The 21426-nt window shown below is 51.3% G+C and overlaps 2 protein-coding genes across 2 annotated transcripts; one reads left to right on the top strand and one right to left on the bottom strand.

Moving 5' to 3' along the window:
- The first annotated feature begins 890 nt into the window (after positions 1–890).
- APOBEC2 (apolipoprotein B mRNA editing enzyme catalytic subunit 2) lies at positions 891–17121 on the top strand. Its single transcript, XM_041468250.1, has 6 exons — positions 891–994; positions 2289–2497; positions 3067–3205; positions 12367–12524; positions 15653–16200; positions 16595–17121. Exons 2-5 carry the CDS (start codon positions 2325–2327, stop codon positions 16191–16193), a joined length of 1011 nt encoding a protein of 336 aa, XP_041324184.1. The 5' UTR covers positions 891–994; positions 2289–2324; the 3' UTR covers positions 16194–16200; positions 16595–17121.
- Positions 17122–18071: 950 nt separating this feature from the next.
- Positions 18072–21323, bottom strand: OARD1 (O-acyl-ADP-ribose deacylase 1). The gene is made up of 6 exons (XM_041468249.1): positions 21092–21323; positions 20748–20815; positions 19927–20071; positions 19760–19818; positions 18951–19063; positions 18072–18657 (listed from the first exon to the last, which is right to left on the bottom strand). Exons 1-6 carry the CDS (start codon positions 21165–21167, stop codon positions 18555–18557), a joined length of 564 nt encoding a protein of 187 aa, XP_041324183.1. The 5' UTR covers positions 21168–21323; the 3' UTR covers positions 18072–18554.
- Between the last annotated feature and the right edge of the window lie 103 nt (positions 21324–21426).

Genomic DNA, 21426 nt, shown 5'->3' with positions numbered 1-21426 from the left:
GGTGACAGTGACACTCCAGGAGGTGCCAGGGACACCCCGCAGAGCAGCAGCTCCTGCCCACAGCAGGGACACGCTCTGGGATGTGTCCTCAGCTGGGGGATCCGGGTCCATCCCAATGGTGACAGCCCCAAAGCCACCGTGCCTTTGCTGGGCTCCACCATCCCAAACTCCTGGTGACTGTCCCCAGGCTCCACCATCCCAAATTCCCAGCGATTGTCCCCAGGTTCCAGCACCCCAAATTCCCAGCGATTGTCCCCAGGCTCCAGCACCCCAAATTCCCAGTGATTGTCCCCAGTTTCCACATCCCCAATTCCCAGTGATTGTCCCTAAGCTCCAGCACCCCAAACTCCCAGTGACTGTTCCCAGGCTTCAACATCCCAAATTCCTGGCGATTGTCCCCGGGTTCCAGCACCCCAAATTCCCAATGACTGTCCCCAGGCTCCACCATCCTGAATTCCCAGTGATTGTCCCCAAGCTCCACCATCCAGAATTCCCAGCAATTGTCCCTGGGTTCCAGCACCCCAAATTCCCAGTGATTGTCCCTAAGCTCCAGCACCCCAAACTCCCAGAGATTGTCCCCAGGCTCCAACATCCCAAATTCCCAGTGATTCTCCCCAGGTTCCAGCACCCCAAATTCCCAGTGATTGTCCCCAGTTTCCACATCCCTATTTCCCAGTGATTGTCCCTAAGCTTCACCACCCCAAACTCCCAGTGACTGTTCCCAGGCTCCACATCCCTAATTCCCAGCGATTTTCCTGGGGCTCCAGCATCCCAAATTCCTGGCGATTGTCCCCAGGTTCCAGCACCCCAAACTCCCAGTGGCTGTCCCCAGCAGGAGCTCCTGTTTAATCAGCTCCAGCCCCACCTCTCCACCCAGTTTGGGGCTATTTGGGTAAAACCCGGCTGCAGCTGCAGCACTCGGGGATCACCAGCGGGGACAGCCCTGGATGTCCCAGCCCTTCCCTCGGCCAGGCACAGCGAGGCACTGACCCAGGTAAGGCTCAGGCAGCTCCAGGGGAGGCAGCTGTGAGGCTAAAGAAGGTTTTTCAACCCTCCTTCACCTCTGCAGCCCCAAAGGAATCGGGGGAAATTCAGTATTTTCCCATTTTCCGTTCCTGCGGTGTGTGTGGGGAGCAGAACTCGGCAGGGCTGGGTCACATCTCAAGCAGAACTGAATTTGTGTCGGTTCTCAGTCGTTTCCTGGTTCTCTGGGTACTTTTAGAGTGCCATAAATTGTCAGGTGAAGGAATTGCTGGTCGAGGTGGTGTCCGGGGTGTTTGTTCCGTGGCGAGGTGGGAATTTGGCATTCCCAAGCACGGTGTGGTGACAATAATAACAATTAGCTGAGCGTGCAGCAGAGTGTTAATTGGGAACTGAAATCCCAAGCAGAGCCCGTGCAGGTCAGTCCCATCCCCTATTCCCCATTTCCCTGGGAATTGCTCCGGGACATTTCCCTGGCTCAGGGACTGCTCTGTGCCCACTCCTGCATTCCTAAATCCCAAACCTTCCCATTAGTGCATTTTGTGCATTTTGTGCCCGTGCTGACAGCTCAGAACTGCGCTGCTGGCAGCATTCCTGACGAATGTTAATTGGGGTTTAATTCCTGGATGGATCCTGAGGGAAGGAGAATTTGGGGAGGATGGAAGAGTGGCAGGGTTGGAGCTCTGCAGGGGAAGATGCAAGACAGACACTGAATTCTGCATGTGTCCTGGTCTTACCCTGCATTGTGTGGGAACATTTTTATTGTTAAAGAAAATTTCCCTTGCTCTTATACAAAAGGAAGTCCGTGAACAAATTCAGAACCTCCCCCTGTGCAAAGGTGAGAGTTCTCTCTGCTGTGGGCTCCTGGAGCACTTCAAGCTGCTGCAAGGATTTTTCTGTCAGAGACCTCTTTTAAAATAGAAATTAAAACAGAAATCCACGTTGAAAAATCATGGGGAGGTCTGGATGGAGTTTGGGTTTTCATCCTCAGGGCAGCAGAGAAGGAGGAGCAGCTCCAGGAGGCACCTCAGAGCCTGCCAGCTCCAGGAGCAGGGATGGGGACAGCCCTCACAATCCTCCCACCTCACCAGAACATTGCAGGGAGCTGTGAAAGAGTGGAAAAATCAGGGGGAAAACATCCCAGACAGGAATAATCCCCATTTCAGAGAGGGACAGAGAGGGCTGAACACATTTAATCCTTTCCACCTGCCTTAGGGGCTGAAGTGCAACATGGAATTAGAGGATGGAAGTAGGGGAGGAAAAAAAAGTCCTTTAAAAGTGACGCTGTGATTTTGCTTTTAACTTAGAGCAGGAAAAAAGCGATTCCAAGCCCCTGAGGGAGGATGTGGGCTTACACCGTGGGCTTCACCATGCTGCCCCACGTTGGAGGATTCCTTGGCTGGTTCCTGAGCAGGAAGGAAATCCCAGCGTGGTACGACAAGCTGAAAAAGCCTTCGTGGTGCCCATCCCGCAGAGTGTTCCCTGTGGCCTGGACCATGCTGTACACGGGCATGGGGTGAGTGCTGCCTCCTGTCCTCCTGTCCTGCTGCCCCTGGCACAGCCCTGAGCCCTGCCAGGCTCTGCCCCAGCTTTGGGGGCTCCTGTGCCAGCCAGGTGTGAGCCTGGCACGCTGCTGCAGGGACACAGCCTGGGGGGATGCCACCACCAGCCGTGCTGGCACTGGGCAGGGGGCAGGAGCCACTTTGGTGGGACAGGGGAGGTTTGGGAGCAGTGAAGGACAGGGAATTGTGGAATGGAATCATGGAATAACCCAAGCTGCAAGGGGATCATCCAGTGCAGCTCCTGGCCCTGCACAGACACCCCAAAATCCCACGCTGGGCATCCCTGAGAGCTCCTGGCATCTCCCTGGGGAGCCTGGGCAGTGCCCAGCACTCTCTGGGCAAAGAACTTCCCCTGATCTCCAACCTAACCCTCCCCAGAGCTGTTCCCTGGGCCTGTCCCTGCTCCCAGCTCAGTGCCTGACCTGCATCCTGCTGTGGAGCAAATCTCTGGTGGGGAAACCACTCGTGCAGGAGGGACTCTGTCCCTGCCGAGGGTGACACTAACGGGTGTCCCTCCCCACAGCTACGCCTCCTACCTGGTGTGGAACGACCTGGGTGGCTGCAGCAGCAAGGCCATCGTCCCCCTGGGGCTCTACGGGGCTCAGCTGGTGCTCAACTGGGCATGGCCACCCTTGTTCTTCGGTGCCCACAACCTGAACATGGTAATGGGGCTTCCCTCCTGGCTTTGGGGCGCTTTGGGGCTGCGCTGAGGGGAATTCTGTGGGAATTTGGGGCTGCAGCCACTCCTGCCCACAGCCAATGGTATCAGCCCCCTCCAGCCTCGATAGCCGGGGTGGGGGATCGGGGCTGGGCAGTGCCAGGGCTGCACCCCCCTGTTAAGGGTCGGGGCTGGGAGATAAAGTCCTTTGTGGGGTCACACCCTGAGTGACAACCGCGCTGTCACATCCCTGCGGGGAGCAGCCCCCGGGGGCTTATCGGGCACAGCCAGGGCGGGGCTGGGCACTGCCACACCCGGGCTGGGCACCAGGCTCTGCCTCAGGTGCCAAGGCCTGAGGTGACAGGGGCACCGCTGGGGGATTCGTGTTTCCACCTGGATTTTGTCAGCCTGGGGGTGAAAGGTGCAGTTGGAGAGTTTGTTCAGTGGCCACCAGCACGAGCAGGGTGTGTCAGCAAAGGGGACACTGGCCACGAGAAGAGCTCATCTGTGGGATTCCGTAATGAGCAGAGGACATTAATTGTTCATGGTGTGACACACAGATGTGATCGGAGCCCAGGGACAACACTGGGGGTCGGGGTCTCTCCAGTGCCAGCCCCCCATTCCTGTCCCACTTCCCCACCTTCCCCAGGAGCAGGTTGTGTCAGCAAAGGGGACACTGGCCATGAGCAGGGTGTTCATCTGCAAGATTCCATAATGAGAAGAGATGAGAACATTAATTAGTGTGAGCTCATGATGTCACACTCAGATGTGATCGGAGCCCAGGGACAACACTGGGGGTCGGGGTCTCTCCAGTGCCAGCCCCCCATTCCTGTCCCACTTCCCCACCTTCCGCAGGAGCAGGTTGTGTCAGTAAAGGGGACAATAGCCATGAGCAGGATGTTCATCTGCGGGATTCCATAATGAGAAGAGATGAGCACATTAATTATTCATGGTGTGACACACTCAGGTGTCACACTCGTTGATCAGAGCCCAGGGACAGCGTCCTGGGGGTTGGGGTCTCTCCAGTGCCAACACTCCATCCCTGCCCCAGCTTCCCCCATTCCGGGATATTTTGGCCATTGGAAAGTTTGTTTGGTGGCCACCGTCAGGAGCAGGTTGTGTCAGTAAAGGGGACAATAGCCACGAGCAGGGTGTTCATCTGTGGGATGTGGTAATGAGCAGAAATGAGCACATTAATTATTCATGGTGTGACACACTCAGGCGTCACACTCGCTGATCAGAGCCCAGGGACAGCGTCCTGGGGGTTGGGGTCGCTCCAGTGCCAACACTCCATCCCTGCCCCAGCTCCCCACCTGTACCTGGGTATTTTGGAAAGTTTGTTCAATGGCCACCAGCACGAGCAGGCTGTGTCAGTAAAGAGGACAATAGCCACGAGCAGGGTGTTCATCTGTGGGATGTGGTAATGAGCAGAAATGAGCACATTAATTAGTGTGAGCTCATGATGTCACACTCAGATGTGATCGGAGCCCAGGGGAAACATCCTGGGGGTCTCTCCAGTGCCAGCCCCCATCCCTGCCCCAGCTCCCCCGCATCCCGGGATATTTGGGCAGTGCAGGGCGGGGCCGTGCCGCGTTGCCCAGCCGGGACTGACCCCCCTTGCCCTGCTGCAGGCTCTGGTGGATGTGCTGTGCCTGGACGGGCTGGCGCTGGGCACGCTGTGCTCCTGGTACCGCATCAACCGGCTGGCAGCGCTGCTGCTGCTGCCCTACCTGGGCTGGCTGGCCATGGCCACCTGCCTCACCATCCGCATCTGGAAGGACAACCCCGAGCAGAAGTCGGGCAAGAGCGACTAAAATGCTGTTTGGTGTCGTTAACGGGCCTGAGGTGAAGCGAGGTGTAAGAATTTGGGGGGTTCGTTTTGGGGTTTGCCTCCTCCTCCTTCTCCTCCCGGCTCCATGGGGAGAGGTTTGCACCATTCCTTCCATTCATAGAGGTTTCTCCAGCAGGTTTGGGGGCTCCAGCTGATTTTTTGACATGGATTTCTGTTTTAATTTCTATTTTAAAAGAGGTCTCTGACAGAAAAATCCTTGCAGCAGCTTGAAGTGCTCCAGGAGCCCACAGCAGAGAGAACTCTCACCTTTGCACAGGGGGAGGTTCTGAATTTGTTCACGGACTTCCTTTTGTATAAGAGCAAGGGAAATTTTCTTTAACAATAAAAATGTTCCCACGCAATGCAGGGTAAGACCAGGACACATGCAGAATTCAGTGTCTGTCCTGCATCTTCCCCTGCAGAGCTCCAAACCTGCCACTCTTCCATCCTCCCCAAAAGACCTTAATGCCACCAGGTCAAATTTCAGCAGTTAATTATTATCTGGAATAACAATTATTCCAGGCTGGGAACCCCTCACCTGCCACCATCTCCCCAGAGCAGAGCTTGGGCACACACCTGGCAAATCCCATCTCCTCTGCTGGGACCAAACCAAAATGGCCTTCACCTCTGCACACCCAATTTTTAAGAACTAACTTGATTTGGTTTTATGTTTTTTTTTTTTTAATAAATGGATCTTTTTTTTTTAAAGAAATTACTTGATTTTTTTAAAAGAAATTACTTGATTTTTAAAAATATATATATTACTTGATTTTTTTAAAGAAATTACTCCTTTTTTTAAGAAATTACTTGGTTTTTTTTTAAGAACTTGATTTTTTTTTAATTACTTGCATTTTACCTGGCAAATCCCATCTCCTCTGCTGGGACCAAACCAAAATGGCCTTCCCCTCTGCACACCCAATTTTTAAGAACTAACTTGATTTGGTTTTATGTTTTTTTTTTTTTAATAAATGGATCTTTTTTTTTTAAAGAAATTACTTGATTTTTTTAAAAGAAATTACTTGATTTTTAAAAATATGTATATTGCTTGATTTTTTTTTTAAAGAAATGAGTCCTTTTTTAAAGAAATTACTTGCTTTTTTTAATAACTTGATTTTTTTTTAATTACTTGAATTTTAAAGAAAATACTTGACTATTAAAAAGACATTTCTCCATTTTTTTACTCTTTGTGCTGTTGCTTCATGTTCCTGTATGCCCTAGTTTGTGCTTCAGCTCTTTATCTGCCAGCAGGGCTGGGTCCTGCTCTGCTGCTGGATGGAGATTGGGCTCTGCCTCCTCTTTGGGGGGCATCCCCCTCCTTCCCCTCCCTGCTGTGGGATAAAGCAGCAATGAGCAGCACCCAAATGCTTCTCCCCAGAGGAAATTCCTCTCTTGCACCTCGGTGTGCCATTCCTCAGCAGAACTGAAAAGCTCACGCCAGTGCCTTTGAAGAAAACACTTCATTTTGTTCTTTTTTTTTTTTTTTTTTTTTTTCAAGTACAGAGACACGAGAGCGTGTAAAATTTGTGAGCCTGCTCCCACTGCCTGGAAGGTTGTAATTAATTATATAATTGGCAAAAAGCAGAATCTGTCAAGTGCAGTGCAAGTGCCTCATCCTGGAGCATTTCCAGGCCATTATTAATCAGGAAAGGTTAAAATAACAGGAATTCCAAAGGGATGGGATGGAATCAGGCACAAGTGGTGCATGGACTCATCCTTGTCTACCCCTTTTCCTAAAAACCTGAGCTCTGGTGTCTCCAGACAGAATTTACATCATTTTTTTATTGCTAAAAGCACTAAATGTAAAGAGAAGGGGCACTTCTTCCTGGCACTGGCTGTAATTGGGGCTGTAATTAATTGGGGCTGTAATTGGGGGTGGGAGGGCTCAGCTGGGGCTGTAACATAAATTGTATTTGCTTTGAATAAAACAAGCCGTTGGTTCTTTGGAGAATAAATAAATAAATCCGAGGTGTTCTCGCTGGACTGGTTGGGGGTGAGGCTCCCAAAAGCTCGAGGGATCCAGGGAAGGGGTTTGGGAAGGCTCCAGAGGTGGATTCATTCCTGGGGCAGGTTGGGTCCCCAAGGTCCCTCCTTGGGGACACCCTCCCTTGGGGACATCCCTGTGACAGGCTCCTCTGTGCCACCACCCCAGCTCTGAGGTGAGCAGGGCAATTCCTGCCTCTGGGACCCCCCTGAGCCCCATCCAGCTGGGTTTTGGGAGATGCTGAACGTTCCTGGATCCAGCCTGGGCTCAGCACCACTGAGACACGAACTCCAGGAGCTGGAATTTGTAGCTCCTTGTAAAATTTGGTGATTCTGTCATTTTGATCCATTATTTTTCCCCCCTTGGCTGAGGATTTCTTTCCCCAGGGCTGTGTGTCCCAAGGAAAAGCTGCAGGAAAAGGCTGGGAGCAGGAGCAGCCCCACAAAGCCCTGCCAGCAGCACTGGTGACATCAAAAACTGCTGGGGAAAAAAAAAAAAAAAAAAAAGAAGAAATAAAAAAAAGAAATCCTAAAACACTTCAGGGCTTTCTTTTCTGTGATACCATTGGTCTTATTTACAGCTTCTGTGTCTCCCAGGAAGTCACTCATGCCAAAGGAAAGGCAAATGTAAATTATTTCTCCCTCAAATGAAGGTGGGGTCTGGCTGCACGTTGGATTTGGGGGAGTTCAGGCTGATTTTGGCTCTGCCCATCCTGTCCTCAGGGAACAGGGATGAGCAGGAGGGATTAAAGGAGCCTTTATCTCCTTTTGGAAAGGGAAGAGAATTATTTAAATCTCATTTAAATTGATGGCTCTAGATCTGGCTCATACCTGCAACTCTTTAATAACATTTCCAATTAAATAGATGAATGCATATTTGATCAGCTTTCATAAATTGGGTCGATTTCCTTTTCCCACTTTTTTCTACGGGCAAAGGAAAATCTGAAATTAAGATTAATATATTTTTTTCCATGTGTGCCCTCCCCATTTTCCCTGCTGCTGGGACTGGCTGCCTTGTTCTTGTTTTCCTTCCAGCTTCTCCTCCTCACAGCCCACCTGTAAGTGCAGAAGGAGCATTTCTTTGCCTCCTGCCCCTTCTCACAGGCAGCAAAAATAGCAAATATTCCTCCCTGTGCTATCCAGAGCAACTTGAAATCAATTGGGAAAATTAAATTCAGTGAGACACCCTCCTGTATTAATATTTAAAGCATCATTTGGTGCATTTGCTGTTTAAACAGATACACTGAACCCCCTTGCATAAAAATAACTTTAATGACATTTCAAAGTCATCTGGAGGGTTTCTTCCCAGACTGTGCAGCCAGCCCCAAACCAGCCTTGGTTTCACAGAATCCTGGAACTCTGGAATGGTTTGGGATAGAAGGGAACTAAAGGAACACCTCCTGGCAGGGGCAGGGACCCCTCCCACTGTCCCAGGTCAGCCAAGCCCTGTCCAAGCTCGTGTTTGTCCAGCCCCAACCCCAGATTTGCCTTTGGAATGGGCAAGTCATTATTCTTATCCTTTCCCTTTTTCCTTTCCTTTCCTTTCCTTTCCTTTCCTTTCCTTTCCTTTCCTTTCCTTTCCTTTCCTTTCCTTTCCTTTCCTTTCCTTTCCTTTCCTTTCCTTTCCTTTCCTTTCCTTTCCTTTCCTTTCCTTTCCTTTCCTTTCCTTTCCTTTCCTTTCCTTTCCTTTCCTCTCCTCTCCTCTCCTCTCCTCTCCTCTCCTTTTTCCTTTCCCCTTTTCCTTCCCCCCTCTTCCTTTCCCCTTTCTCCTTTCCCATTTTTCCTTTCCCCCTTTTTCTTCCCCCCTTTTCCTTCCCCCTTTTTCCTTTCCCCCTTTTCCTTTCCCCCTTTTTCCTTCCCCCTTTTTCCTTTCCCATTTTTGCTCTCCCTCCTCTCACCCCACAACCCACATCTGCCCCAGCACTCTGCTGCAGCCCTCCCTGATTTCCCTCCCTGGAGCTGGTTTAAAGCACCCACCCAGGTGCCAGCCAGGGTTTGTCACCTCCGTGCAGGTGACACAGCCACTCTGCCAGGCCCTGCCCCAGCTCTGGTGCTGCAGGACACAAATTCCTGTGCTTGGAGCTCTCTTTCCAGCAGAGCTGCTCGCAGGAAGCAGCAGCAGGAGCTGCAGCCCTGCTGGGAGCTGTCATGAACTCCCAGTTGGGCTTGGAATTAATTGGGAAGGCAGCAGCGCCTGCCAAGGCTCCTCAAGTGCCAGGCTGGGAACTGAGAGCCAGGGAGGGTCTGCATGGAAGGTGAGAGCATCCCTCACCTGGGGCTCAGCACAGCTGGGCACCTTTCAGCAGGATTTGGGCACTGCCCAGGTCAATCCCGTGGGACAGGAGCATTTCCAGCCCTCCTTGAAACCTTTTAGGTGCTGAGGCAGGAGGAGAGGGCCAGGTGAGAACCCCAAAGCAAGGGAGGAAGGGAAGCTGTCAGTGTTTATTTATTTGTCCCGTAGTTACAGCTGGAAAAAGCAGGAGGGGGCTGGCTGCCAGACAGTGTCTCTAGGGAGACATTTGTTAGTGCCACCAGCTGTCCCCTCGGCATGGAGAGCACGGCTGAGCCGTGACTCACCCGGCCAGGCTCTTATTTCACTCTCCCATCTATCCCAAAATGTTCCTCTGGCCCCACAATGCCATAAAAGCTCCCTGTTCCTGGCAGGGCCTGTGGCAGGCAGGTGATGGGACAAGGGAACAGCCAGGTTAACCCCAGGAACTGCTGCGGCAAGGGGAGGGACAGCCACGACCTGCAGGGGACACAGAGATCCCTGTTTGGGGACAAAAGCCATCAGAGCGCTCAGAGGTGCCTCTAGAGCCACTGAAGAAGCTGCTCTGGACTTGGATGGATGCAGGATCCTCAAAGTCCAAAACTCCAGCAGAGCCTGGAAGGTTCTCCCAGCACAGACTGTCCCTTAGGCCTGTCCTGTGTGTCACCTGTGGCCGAGCCGTGATCCCCTGGCAGGGCTGGGGCTGAGAACAGGGACAGGAGGAGAGGGAACATCTCTGGTTCCTCAGGCTGGGCTGGGGAGGCTCAGGTTGGACATCAGCAGGAATTCCTCCTGGAAAGGGCTGGAAGGGGCTGCCCAGGGGGTTTGGAGTGCCCATCCCTGGAGGAGGCACTGAGTGCTCAGGGTGGGGATCGGGCACAGCTGGGACACGATGATCCCGAAGAGATTTTATGAACAAATTCAGAGCCAGCTGGATAAAATATGAAATCAGTGGGGACAGGGACAGGTGGAGAGGAACCTCAGTACAAACTCTGCAATTTGGGGTCCCCTGAGTGCTGCTGGGAGGCCCCTCCTGAGCCCTTGGGGACACATTTGGGGTCACAAGCAGCCAACAGAGCCCTCACCCATGCCCAGCTCCAACACAGCAGCTCCGTGGTGCCCTTTTATATTTTTGGCTGCAGTGGGGGGAGGATCATGGCTGTTCCAAGCACTGCCCTAGAAGGAGCTGGGGAGCAGCTGGGAAAGGCTGGAGAGAGGGGGAGCCTCGGTGCCACATTCCTCAGATTAGATTAGAGCTCAGCTCTCGGAGGGGCCAGGCTAAAGCTGCAGCAAAATTGGGACCCCAGCCAGGAAGAGCTTCCAAAAATAAAGCAGAGTGGGTCAGAGGGACTGGAGAGGGGCTGAGATGCTGCTAGAAAATATCAGGATTAGGAGGAAATGAGCTGTCAGTCATTGGGAGAGGATTCCCAACCTAAAAGCAGCCCCTGAAATGTCAGAGGTGACAGCAATTGGACAGGGGAGGTGGAATTTGAGCGTTGTCACCACACAGGAGGCAAAACACCACCCCTGCCCTGAAGGAAAGTATTCTAGGCTTAAAAAGAAATAAAATCCTGCACCATGGAAGTTATATGTTCCATGGATAGGATGTCTTGAAATTTGTCAAATCCTTGGTTGGGCTGTCACCACTGCCAGCTCTGTCACCTAAACAACACCACCTAAACAACAACTCATCAAAGGGGTGCCCTGTCCCCAAAAACTGCATCCATGGTAGCACTGGGGAAAAGCTCCAAAGGATATCCAGCTCAGCAAAGGCAGGGTGATGGCAAGGGAGCTGGGAAGAGCAGCCAGAATTAATTATCTGTGATAATTTGTTATTAATTTTCTCTGATAATAAATGACCTGCCTGATGGTGTGGATTTATTTCACTTTGTGGTGGTGCAGCCTCCTCCCAAGGCTCTAAGGAGCTGAATTTAACAGGATCACAAAGGTTGACTTGGCTCCAAAGCAGATATTCCCACAGATTTGATTTTTATGGAATAGCTCTTCTCCTCCTCCAACTAAGAGCAGGTTTTTCCACTAATACTGACTGAATACTCCATCAAATACAGCTGAATATTCCACATTTAATCAAAGTTTGCTGGTGGTGGGTTCTGAGCTAAGTGCAGAGCCCACAGTACTGGAGGTTTGATTTCCAATGTGCTTTGATCCCAAAATCCTGCACAGCCACACTTTTCCCACCTCCTTTGCCCCATGGCATGGCCAGGATTGGTCCCTGAGAAAACCTCACCCAGGTTTTTAATTAAACTTGGCTCAAGCAGGATTGATACAAACTGTAAATGATTGAGAGTGAGATGCTGGGATAGTTTAATATAATCCCAAAGGGAGCAAAAAAGAGGAGGAAAACCCCTCCAACCCAGCTATACCCCAGTGCACTGGGAACTTCTGGAACAGAAAGGAGGAAAATACAGAACAATGGGAGAAGCAGCACTGCTGCCCACTGGGAATTCCAGCTGGATTTTCAAATATTTGGGAGAAGGTTCTGGCTTGGATTTACAGCTCCAGCCAGGACATTTCCCCCTCAGAGTCCTGCATGAGTAGGGTGGGAGGAACTACAGGATGCTCCAGGTGATCCAGGAAACCAAACCCAGAGATTTTCCAGCAAAACAGCCATGACCCCTTCCCCTCTTGCCTGGGCCAGGCCAGGCTGAGCTGGTCCTTCAAGGTCAGCCGTGGAATCCACTGGCAGAGGAGGGAGAGGGCTGTGAGAGCAGGGAGTGCCCCGTGCCAGCCATCCGTCACCCCTCGGGATAAATACACGCCAGAGCTTCCAGGATTTTCCATCAGGGAAAAATGATGGGCTCCTCCCACCCACTGAGAAGTTGTCACTTGGTTTGAAATGAAAAGGGGAGAAAAAGGGGCTGCTGAAAGGAGCTGGAGAGGGCAGGGGAAGGAGGTGACACCTGAGAGCCCTGGGTCACCCAACCCTGTCCAGCCCCTGCCACCGCCGCCGCTTTGTTCCATATTTAGTTCCTGACAACTGTGCCTGGGGCAGGAACTCCCAGCTCTGTTTTCCCTCCGCCCTCGGCTCCCAGGGCTCTCAGAAATTGCTCTTTCTCTCTCCCAGTGGCCACAGCTCGGTCCCAGTGTCCTGTGGAGGATGGCAGAGAAGCAGGAGGAGCCCAGCAATGCCCAGAACGGGGAACCCGACAACGCCGAGGAGGGCGAGGGGAAGAAGAAGAAGGTGAAGAGGGAGGACCTGCCACCCTTTGAGATTGTCACAGGGTAAGAGATTGGGATTTAAATATGGAATTGGGGGAGTTCAGTGAGCTCTGTCTCGGCTTTCAGGTCAGGCAACACAAGCAGCATCTTCTGCAGTGAGTTTCTGAAGAGTCTGAAATGGTTTGGATTTATTGTGGGATTTTGTTCTAAGTTTTGCTGACTTTTTGGAGGATGGACTCCCACCAGGCAGGCACAGAAGTGTACTGGTTTTATAGGAACAGCTCTGTTTCTGCAGTGCTGGTTCCCTCCCAGCCCTGCTGACGGGATGGGGATGGAGGTGTTGGCTTTGATGAGAGCTCAGTATTGATTTCTTGCTGTGATCAATGGCTCTTGTCTGAGAGTTTCTGCACCTGTGGATCAGGAAAAACACCCCTGCTATGGCTGATTGGCTTGATGGGCCTGAGGGACACATTTTTCAAGAGACCTAAAGGTTCACATTTTCAAGAGCTCCACAGCCACAGCTGGAACCTGACTTTTATAAAGAAACCAAAAAGCCCAACTTGCAGAAAGGCTCCAAAACAAGAGGCAGTTTTGAAGGCAGCAGGGCAGCAGGGAGCCTGGACTTTGGAAAAGCAGGATATCACAGGCTCTGGTGGAAGCTGAACTCTCAGCCATAATTGACAGCTGCAAGAAGGAAAAGCCCTGGGTGTCTGCTCCCTCCAAAAGCTCCCTGGAGGAGCAGCAGGATGAGTCCTTCTCCCCTCATATTTCTCTTATCAGTCACCAAAGGAGTGTCCCAGCAAATAAACCAACCCAGGATTTCATCCAGCTACTTAAAACTAGAGCTCAGGCCTCCAAAATATCCCCTGGAATCCTTCTGGCTGTGCCATGGGCCCTGCAGGTGAAATTTGGCTGCTCGTTCCAACCAGGATGAGTGAGGCAGGACAGCACCCCTACCACAAAATTGGGTTCCATTCCTGCTCAGGGGAGGAAAAATCTCCATTCTCTTCTCAAGATGTGAAAAAAATCCCTTCCTGGGGCAATCTCTGTCACACATAATCATAGAAATAAATGATTAGCAGTGGCTTTTAATGAAAGAATACCCCTCTGCTAGGAATGGAGCTAAGGCACCAAAAATTGTGGATATAAACCACTGGGCCAAGTTCTGAACACTTAAGACATGTCCTAATATGAATTTTAATGAGGAAATTGGGTTTTCTAGCCTTGGAGCACTCAGCCTGCAGTTAGAAATGCTGAGGGACTGAGCAGGATGTCCAAACTTCCCTGCTAAGCCCAAGGCCCTGGGAAATCATGGCTGGAAAACTCCCTTAGCACCACCCTGCAGTTAAATCCTTTCTTGGAATGCCACGGGTGTTCCAGGATTTGACAGGATTTTCCACCCTGCAAAGGGGAGAGTGAGGAAGTGAAGCAGAAATCCTAAAGGAGCCTCAAAAAGGTAGAGAAACCTCAGGGGGTTTTTTTAGTTTCATTTTAAGGAGGACACCAGGAGATCAGGCCAGGCCTTGACCTGAGATCACCACGTGGATTTTTCCAGTGATTTACAAATTCCCAGGCAATCAAGGCAGTTATGGGAGTGATGAGGAAACACAAGTGCAGCCAGGGAAGAAGCACTTAAACCCAATTATGTTGCATTTCAGCTTTAGCCCTTGGATTAGGGGCATCTCAGGACTCCCAGCCAAGTTCTCACTCTGCTGCTTACAGCTCCAGGAGGAGCCTGGCTTCCAGGAATCCCTGGGAAGCCAATTACTCTCTTTAAGAATATTATCCTTTTTTTTTTTTTTTTTTGGCTGAACACAGCCTGTAATCCCAACCTGGGAGCATTTCCTGCCACATTTCTTTCCACTTTCCCCAGGTGTAAATGAGGCTTCTTGTAGGAATAATTCCTTGTTACTCTTTTAGATTATCCACATTTCCTCATTAGATGTTTTCCTTCTCTCCTGTGTGACAGTGCCAGGATCACATCTCAATATGATCTATCACTTTCCTACCCAGGGAAAACTGATAAATTAGGTTGGAGCATTTAGAAATCCCTAAAAAAATGTAATTTAATGATGCTTTTCAGGGAAGGTTTCAATTTTGATCTTCCCTATCCTCAGGTGAGCTGTGCCACTCCAGCCTAGTGTCAGAGTAGGGGTTTATATTGAGAATATTGGGGAATTCAGTGCCTGTGAACAGTTTTTAAATTATTTCCATAAACATTTTCACTCTCCACAACCCCCTGACAGGAGGCTGGAGCCAGGTGGGGATCAGCCTCTTCTCCCACACAACAGGATGAGGGGAAATGGCCTCAAATTGTGCCAGGGGATGACATCGGGGGAATTTCTTCACAGCAAGGGTTGCCAGGCATTGGAATGGGCTCTGAGTGCTGTTTCTGTTCCTTCTTGGAACGTTATTAATTGAACTAACGCAGATTCCAAACTGCTGGGAGCAGAATCGAGGTGAACATCCCAGCTAAGCCCAGGCACACGCCGAGATAAGCAGGAAAATCCATCAGGGAGGGCTGGCTAAATGCAGCTCCCAGTCAATCCAGCCTGAGTCAATCCATCCTGGAGCAGGTTGCTGCTGCTTCAGCTGTTCCATGAAAACCCAGAGCCAACCTCGTCACTGCTGTGACCCCTTTGCTGTCAGAGAGTTAAATCAGGGATGAAATTCCCTGTGCCTCTGATGTATTTAAAAACCTGATGTTATTGTGAAACCATTCATTGCAGACATTGCTCTGGAATGGGTGTCTCATGTCTGTCTGTCCTTCAAAAAATCATTAATTAAAGAACCCTTAGCCAAAGAAGCACTCATTATCCAGGATCCCAAGCAGGAAATGTGCTATTCTTGGAAGCACGTGCATTTTTTCCCACTCTTTTCCATCCCTTTCCCTTCCCATCTCCAGAGCCATCCCATGAGACATTCCACCACGAGTCACAGAAGGGAAGATGTGGCCAATAAATTAAAAGAGTAGGTGAAGTTTATCAGTAGGGATTCCAGCAGGAAATCCACATTTTAACAGCAAAGTTGGATTTGATCCTGGATATTTTACAACCTATACCTTGCAACACAGAAATCAGGAGCAATGCAGTGATTTGCCCACGGGATTTGGGTCATGGGTAGAGGCGACCCAAAAGTGTGACCCTTACCTAAACCTGCCTCTGAGCCTCCTCTCTGCTCTCCTCTCCTAGGGAACGCCTCCCAGCCATCTTCTTCAAATTCCAGTTCAGGAACGTGGAGTACAGCTCGGGCAGGAACAAAACCTTCCTGTGCTACGTGGTGGAGACGCAGGGCAAGGAGCCGGTGACCAGCCGGGGGTACCTGGAGGACGAGCACGCGGCCGCCCACGCCGAGATGGCTTTCTTCAACACCATCCTGCCCACGTGCCAGGCGGGTGCCCGCCACGATGTCACCTGGTACGTGTCCTCCAGCCCCTGCGTCACCTGCGCCCAGAGGATCTGCGAGGCCCTGCGCAAGAACAAGGGGCTGCGCCTCACCATCATGGTGGGCAGGCTCTTCATGTGGGAGGAGCCCGAGATGCAGGCGGCCCTCAGGAGCATGAAGGAGGCAGGCTGCAAGCTGAGGATTATGAAGCCTCAAGACTTTGAGTATGTCTGGAAGAACTTTGTGGAGCAGGAGGAAGGGGAGGAGGCCAAGTCCTTTGTGCCCTGGGAGGATATTCAGGAGAATTTCCAGTACTACGAGGAGAAGCTGGCGGAGATCTTGCACTGAGGCTCAGGTGAGTGAGGGGGTCACTCATTAACTCTCCTCTCTTTAATTTGGGTTCCAATTTCTCTTACTGTTAGCTGAATATTGCTAAAAATCCCAGGCAGTGGCTTTCCCCTTCCAGGGGCTCCCCCACAGCACATTCCCAAGGGATTTGGTGCTTTCCTGTCTTCTCCTCCAGGAATAAATAAAAAGGTTCCAGGGCCACCAGAACACCTCCCTGTTCCCCACAGGGATGATGTTCAGGACATTCCATAGAGGAATGCAGATTGAAGGGGATTTTACTCATACCCCAAAGTCTAAAAAACACCAATAAAGGAAATCCCAGTGGTTGCAGAATTCCCTTTTCTATGGGGTACTGAAGAGTCACCTCTGAGTCTCTAGGATGTTGCTTTTTCCCTCCCCAGGATCAGAAAGGATCCATGAAGAGATGTGACAGACCTGGACACCTGGGACAGTCCTGCTTCCCAAAGCTTTGATTCCAGCAGGATGGAGAACCAGCCTCTGGGAGACAAGGCCCTGTGGGACTCCAAACACATACACACACAACACAGACCTCTGGTGTTTGGGATTTTTTGGCCGTTTTTTGTTCCTCCCCCTTCCTGCCCCAACCAAACCCATGCTGTGGTGAAAGGGATGGCAGTGATCCACAGGCAGGCTGTGGGATCACATTCTGGGAATATTTCATTGGAAGAGACCTTAGAGCAAAGCTGCTGGTTAGATAAATGCATTAGAAAGGGGAAAAGGGATTTAAGGTGAAAAAGAAGTTTTCTCCCTCTGTTCTCCTCAATAGTCAGAGCTGTGATTTAATTCAGAGCCAACAGCTCTCTTCCAAATCATGATGGAGCCCAAGAACTTGATATCAAACAACATTGTTTGGGATACAAACCTGGGAAAAGCAGAGTGAAATAAAATGGGAAGCCACTGCAAAAGCTAAAACATTGTTTATTCCTTCTTCTCTACTTGCAAGAAGTCCTAAATTGAACCTGACAAGTCTGAGTTCAAGGACATCCCAGGACAGCCACACAGGGAATATTTTGTAGCTGGGAAGGGAGAACTAAATGCCAAAAAAATTTCCAGAGTACACACAACTGTTGGAGAGCAGGATCATTTTCCATGTAAAACAAAGCTCACGGGGACACCATGAGTAAGGAACCAGAACAAAAACCCAGACACAAACAAGGGGAAAGACTGAATCCAGGAGCAGCCTCAGTGCCTGTTCTGGATCAGCTCATTGCTCCAAATTCCTCTTTGTTGTTTTTCCCCACCAAACAGTTTACAAAACATGGGCAGGGAACAAGGAGGGTAAGGATAAAAAACAAGATTTGCAGCAGCAAAAAGCCCCACAGAACTGAGTAATCCAGTCCCTTCCCAAGGAATCCAATCAAGAACCCTGTCATGCTACAAAATTCCCAACTCTTATGTCCCATTTTTATATTTCAACACACCTGGCACTTTTCTGGGCATTCAGAATGACAGAAGTCCAAAAGATTTGTTATTGTGGGAGGGTTTAAAAACCAAATAGGAAGGAAAAGTCTGTGGCACTTCCTCAGTTCTGGAACAAACTCTTCCAAATCAGGAGTTTCCCATGGATCCCAGGAACCAGGGGTGGTACTGATTTGCTTTTGTTTTGGGTGACAAACACCAACCTTTGTGTAACACCTGGACTATAAATGCAACAAACAAAGAAATGTGAAAATCCCACCTTAAACCCCATCCTGTGCGTTTCTAGAGCACATCAGCCTGTTTGGATCCTCACCAAACAGAGCTCTGCAGACTATAAATTACAGAGCTGCTGAACAAAACACACCCACCAGGTGGATTGACTCCCCTCCAGCATTCCCTGCAATCGCAGCCTGTCCCCAGAACAGCCACAGGTACCAATCCAACAGCAGGGCACTGTTTATTTCACATCACACCATGATCCTGAGTGAGCACAATCCCAGCAAACCCAATTTGTGGCCGGAAGGGAGAAATGAAACCGTTCCACGTGTGAGAAGAGCTGAGTGACCCCAGAGCCAGGAAGGGCATCGCAAAAAGAACAAAGCAGAGGTGCCAGCGCTGCCCCGGGCAGCACCAACCCGAAGAGAAACCCCGAGCCCCCACGAGGCAGCGGCTCCGTTCCACTGCGTGGAGCCCCAGTGACACCTGGTGGCTGCAGGGACACACTGGGAGCTCCCCCAGGCTTTTCACGGCGCCGCTGCCTCCTAATTAACAGCCCAAATGAACTTCTCTGGGGCTTGATGCTGTCACTGTCACACGAGTGAGTGACACCCGAATGCAGAACGTGCTCCACACACAGGTCCCCCCTTGTCAGTTCATAGGTTCTGCTCCCAAATTTGGGGGAAATGGGGATCTTTGTTCTGCTCACAGGCTGTACACTGTGATCTTGATGTCAGTGTTCTCAAACACTTCCTCAAGGATGGCTGACACCTTTTCCCACTGCAGGCCATCGAGTCCACATCCGATCCTGGAAGATGAAGCACCAAAAGAGCCTTGTTGGGCCTTGTGCTGTGCCCAATCAGCCCTGGAGCAGTTGCAGTCTGAGGTGGCCCTGCCACAGCTCCCCATGAACCCACAGAACATGGGGAGAACAAGGAAACAAATGCACAGGGAAATGCAAATTAGATTTGCCCAATTAAACAGAGGAGGTGGCTAGAGGTGGATGCTTGAATTCTCATTTCACAGCAGGGGATCATCCCTCAGACATAATTTTAGAAATTAAACACCCAAGCATTGGCATCCAGCTGCTGAGCCCCTCACCTGGGCATGGAGATGTCGGTGACTCCGTTGTTCAGGCAGTGAGCTTTCATGGCTTCCAAACTCTTCTGCATGCTCTCATAGGTGGGCTTGTGAGAAACCTTCTGCTTTGTAATCTACAGAAAAATAGAAAAGCTCAGCTGTGCCTTGGGCATGACCCCTGCAAGCTTCTGTCTGTTATAAACACTGGTACAAAACACACATTCCCTGATATCCCAAAACTCCACACTCAGACTTGCCTCTGCGGAAAGACCTGAGCAAAGAACATTTCCCAGCTTAAACACTCTAATTTAGCAGCCAGCTTTGCCCAGGTAAAGTGGAAATGCAGATGCACACAACAGCTTGGCTGCTCCTCACAGGCAATAGTTAAGGACACATCTCTTATTGAGAGGAACATTCTAGAAACTCCATTCCAGTGCCCGAAGGGGGCCAACAAGACAGAGACTATTTATTTACAAGGGCCTGGAGCGACAGGACAAGAGGAATGGGGAACCCAAAGGGCTGGGTTTTATGGGATATTGGGAAGGAATTGTTCCCTGTGAGGGTGGGGAGGCCCTGGCACAGGCTGTCCACAGCAGTTGTGGCTGTCTCATCCCTGGAGGTGTCCAAGGCCAGGCTGGACAGGGCTTGGAGCACCCTGGGATAGGGGAAGGTGTCCCTGCTCAGGATGAGCTTTAAGGTCCTTTCCCACCCCAACCACTCTGTGATTCCCTGATACCACGAACACAACCAAAACACCCACAGCTATTAATGCCTGATTTGTGACAGAGTTTAGCTCCAGGGAGGTGTCCCAGCACCACCCCAGCCCTTACCAGGTAGTAAATGTAGCGGTCATCTCTCTGCAGAACCGCCACCTCCCCCGTCTTCTTCTCTACAGCACAAAAACCAAGGTGTTTTTACAACAACCACACTCCGTAACCCCAAGCAGCTCCAACTCCCTCCCTGCTGGAAATCAGGAGCTCCTTCAGGCACCACTCACTCTGATCCAGGAGCTCCTGGACGCCTCCAAACTTCTTCTTGAAGAGCACGGCGATGCCGGCGCCCATGCGGCAATCCTCGCTGATGCAGTGAGCCAGGGCGTCCGTGCCCGGGCACGAGAACAGATCCCCCTTCACACACCTGATCTGCAGGGCAGGGCAACAGCACCTCTCAGAGAGCACACCTGGGCACACACGTGGCCAGGGACTGGGCAGCAAGAGGGGCAGGGTTTGAGTTTGATGTGTAGGGTGTAAGTGTTTGAGCTGGCATGAGCTACAAACCCAAGGGAGGGAATTACAAACCCCACGTGTGGAATTACAAACCCCACAGACAGAACTGCAAACCAAATTCACAGCATTACAAGCCCAACTCAGAGAATAACAAACCCAATATAGAGAATTACAGACCCACTACAGAGATTTGCAAACCCACTACAAAGAATTACACACCCCGCACACAGAATTACAAACCCACTACACTTTCTCAACAAGATGATTTATGAGCATCATGTGCCAGCTCAGCAGGTAATCTTACAAAATCAAAGCTTAAAAGGGTAATTATGTGACAGGGAGCACAGCTGGATTAGTGAAACCCCTGCAGCAGCACCAGGCTCGAGGTGCTCAGGCAGGCAGGTGAGCTCTGTGCTGCTGCACAGCATCTGCCTCACTCTTATACACAAAAAGCACACAAAATTCAGCACGGGCAGCCACTCTGCTCTCAAAAGCTGCAGGAAGCAGCCAGTGCCGTGCTGTCAGGGCTGTAATGAGGGGAAAGCCTCTTTGCACAGACAATAATATCCCATGTAACCCGTTTCCTACGCACTCTCTCCTCCTGATCCTTGGAGAAGTGGGTGGCCATGGTAACGTGGGGTATGGAGAAGGCTCCTGCGGCTGGAAAGATGAGAGAAAAACAATTATTAGGAACCTCAAGCTAGGCAGTAAGAGCGTGCTAGCGGGGGCGAGGCTGAGCCTAATTGTATCTGTGACAACCACGACACCCCTGAAGATGCCGGTGCCCCTGACCCGGTCCCGCTGCGCCCGGGAGGAGGCCCCAGCCCTGGGTCACCGCACAATGAGCACCCCCAGGCTGCCGCCCTCCTCCTCATCACCATTATCACCCTCCTCCTCCTTCCCCTCCCACCCCTCAGGGCCGCTCGGCCGCCGCACCCGCGGGGCGCACAGCGATCAACCGGGCCGGGCCCACGGCCTGCGCCACGCCGAGCCTGCCCAGCGCCGCCCACATCGCTCCGGCCGAGCCGCAAGGGCGGCCCCGCCTCACGGCCACAGCGGCTCCGCCTCAGGGGGACATTGGCGAGACCGCCTCAGCCTCAGCAGCTCCGCCTCGCGGCGAAATGGCGGATCCGCCTCGCGGGGAGTTGGCCGATCGTCCTCAGCCCACACGGCGGTATCGCCCCACACAACACGGCGGTACGGCCCCACACAACATGGCGGCCGAGCCCCACACAACATGGCGGCCGCGCCGCTCCGCGCGCGCGGGCGGA

This window comes from Pyrgilauda ruficollis, unplaced genomic scaffold, assembly GCF_017590135.1.
Source record: "Pyrgilauda ruficollis isolate IOZ18807 unplaced genomic scaffold, ASM1759013v1 scaffold216, whole genome shotgun sequence".
Taxonomy (NCBI): domain Eukaryota; kingdom Metazoa; phylum Chordata; class Aves; order Passeriformes; family Passeridae; genus Pyrgilauda; species Pyrgilauda ruficollis.
This window is presented reverse-complemented; position numbering and strand designations above follow the sequence as displayed.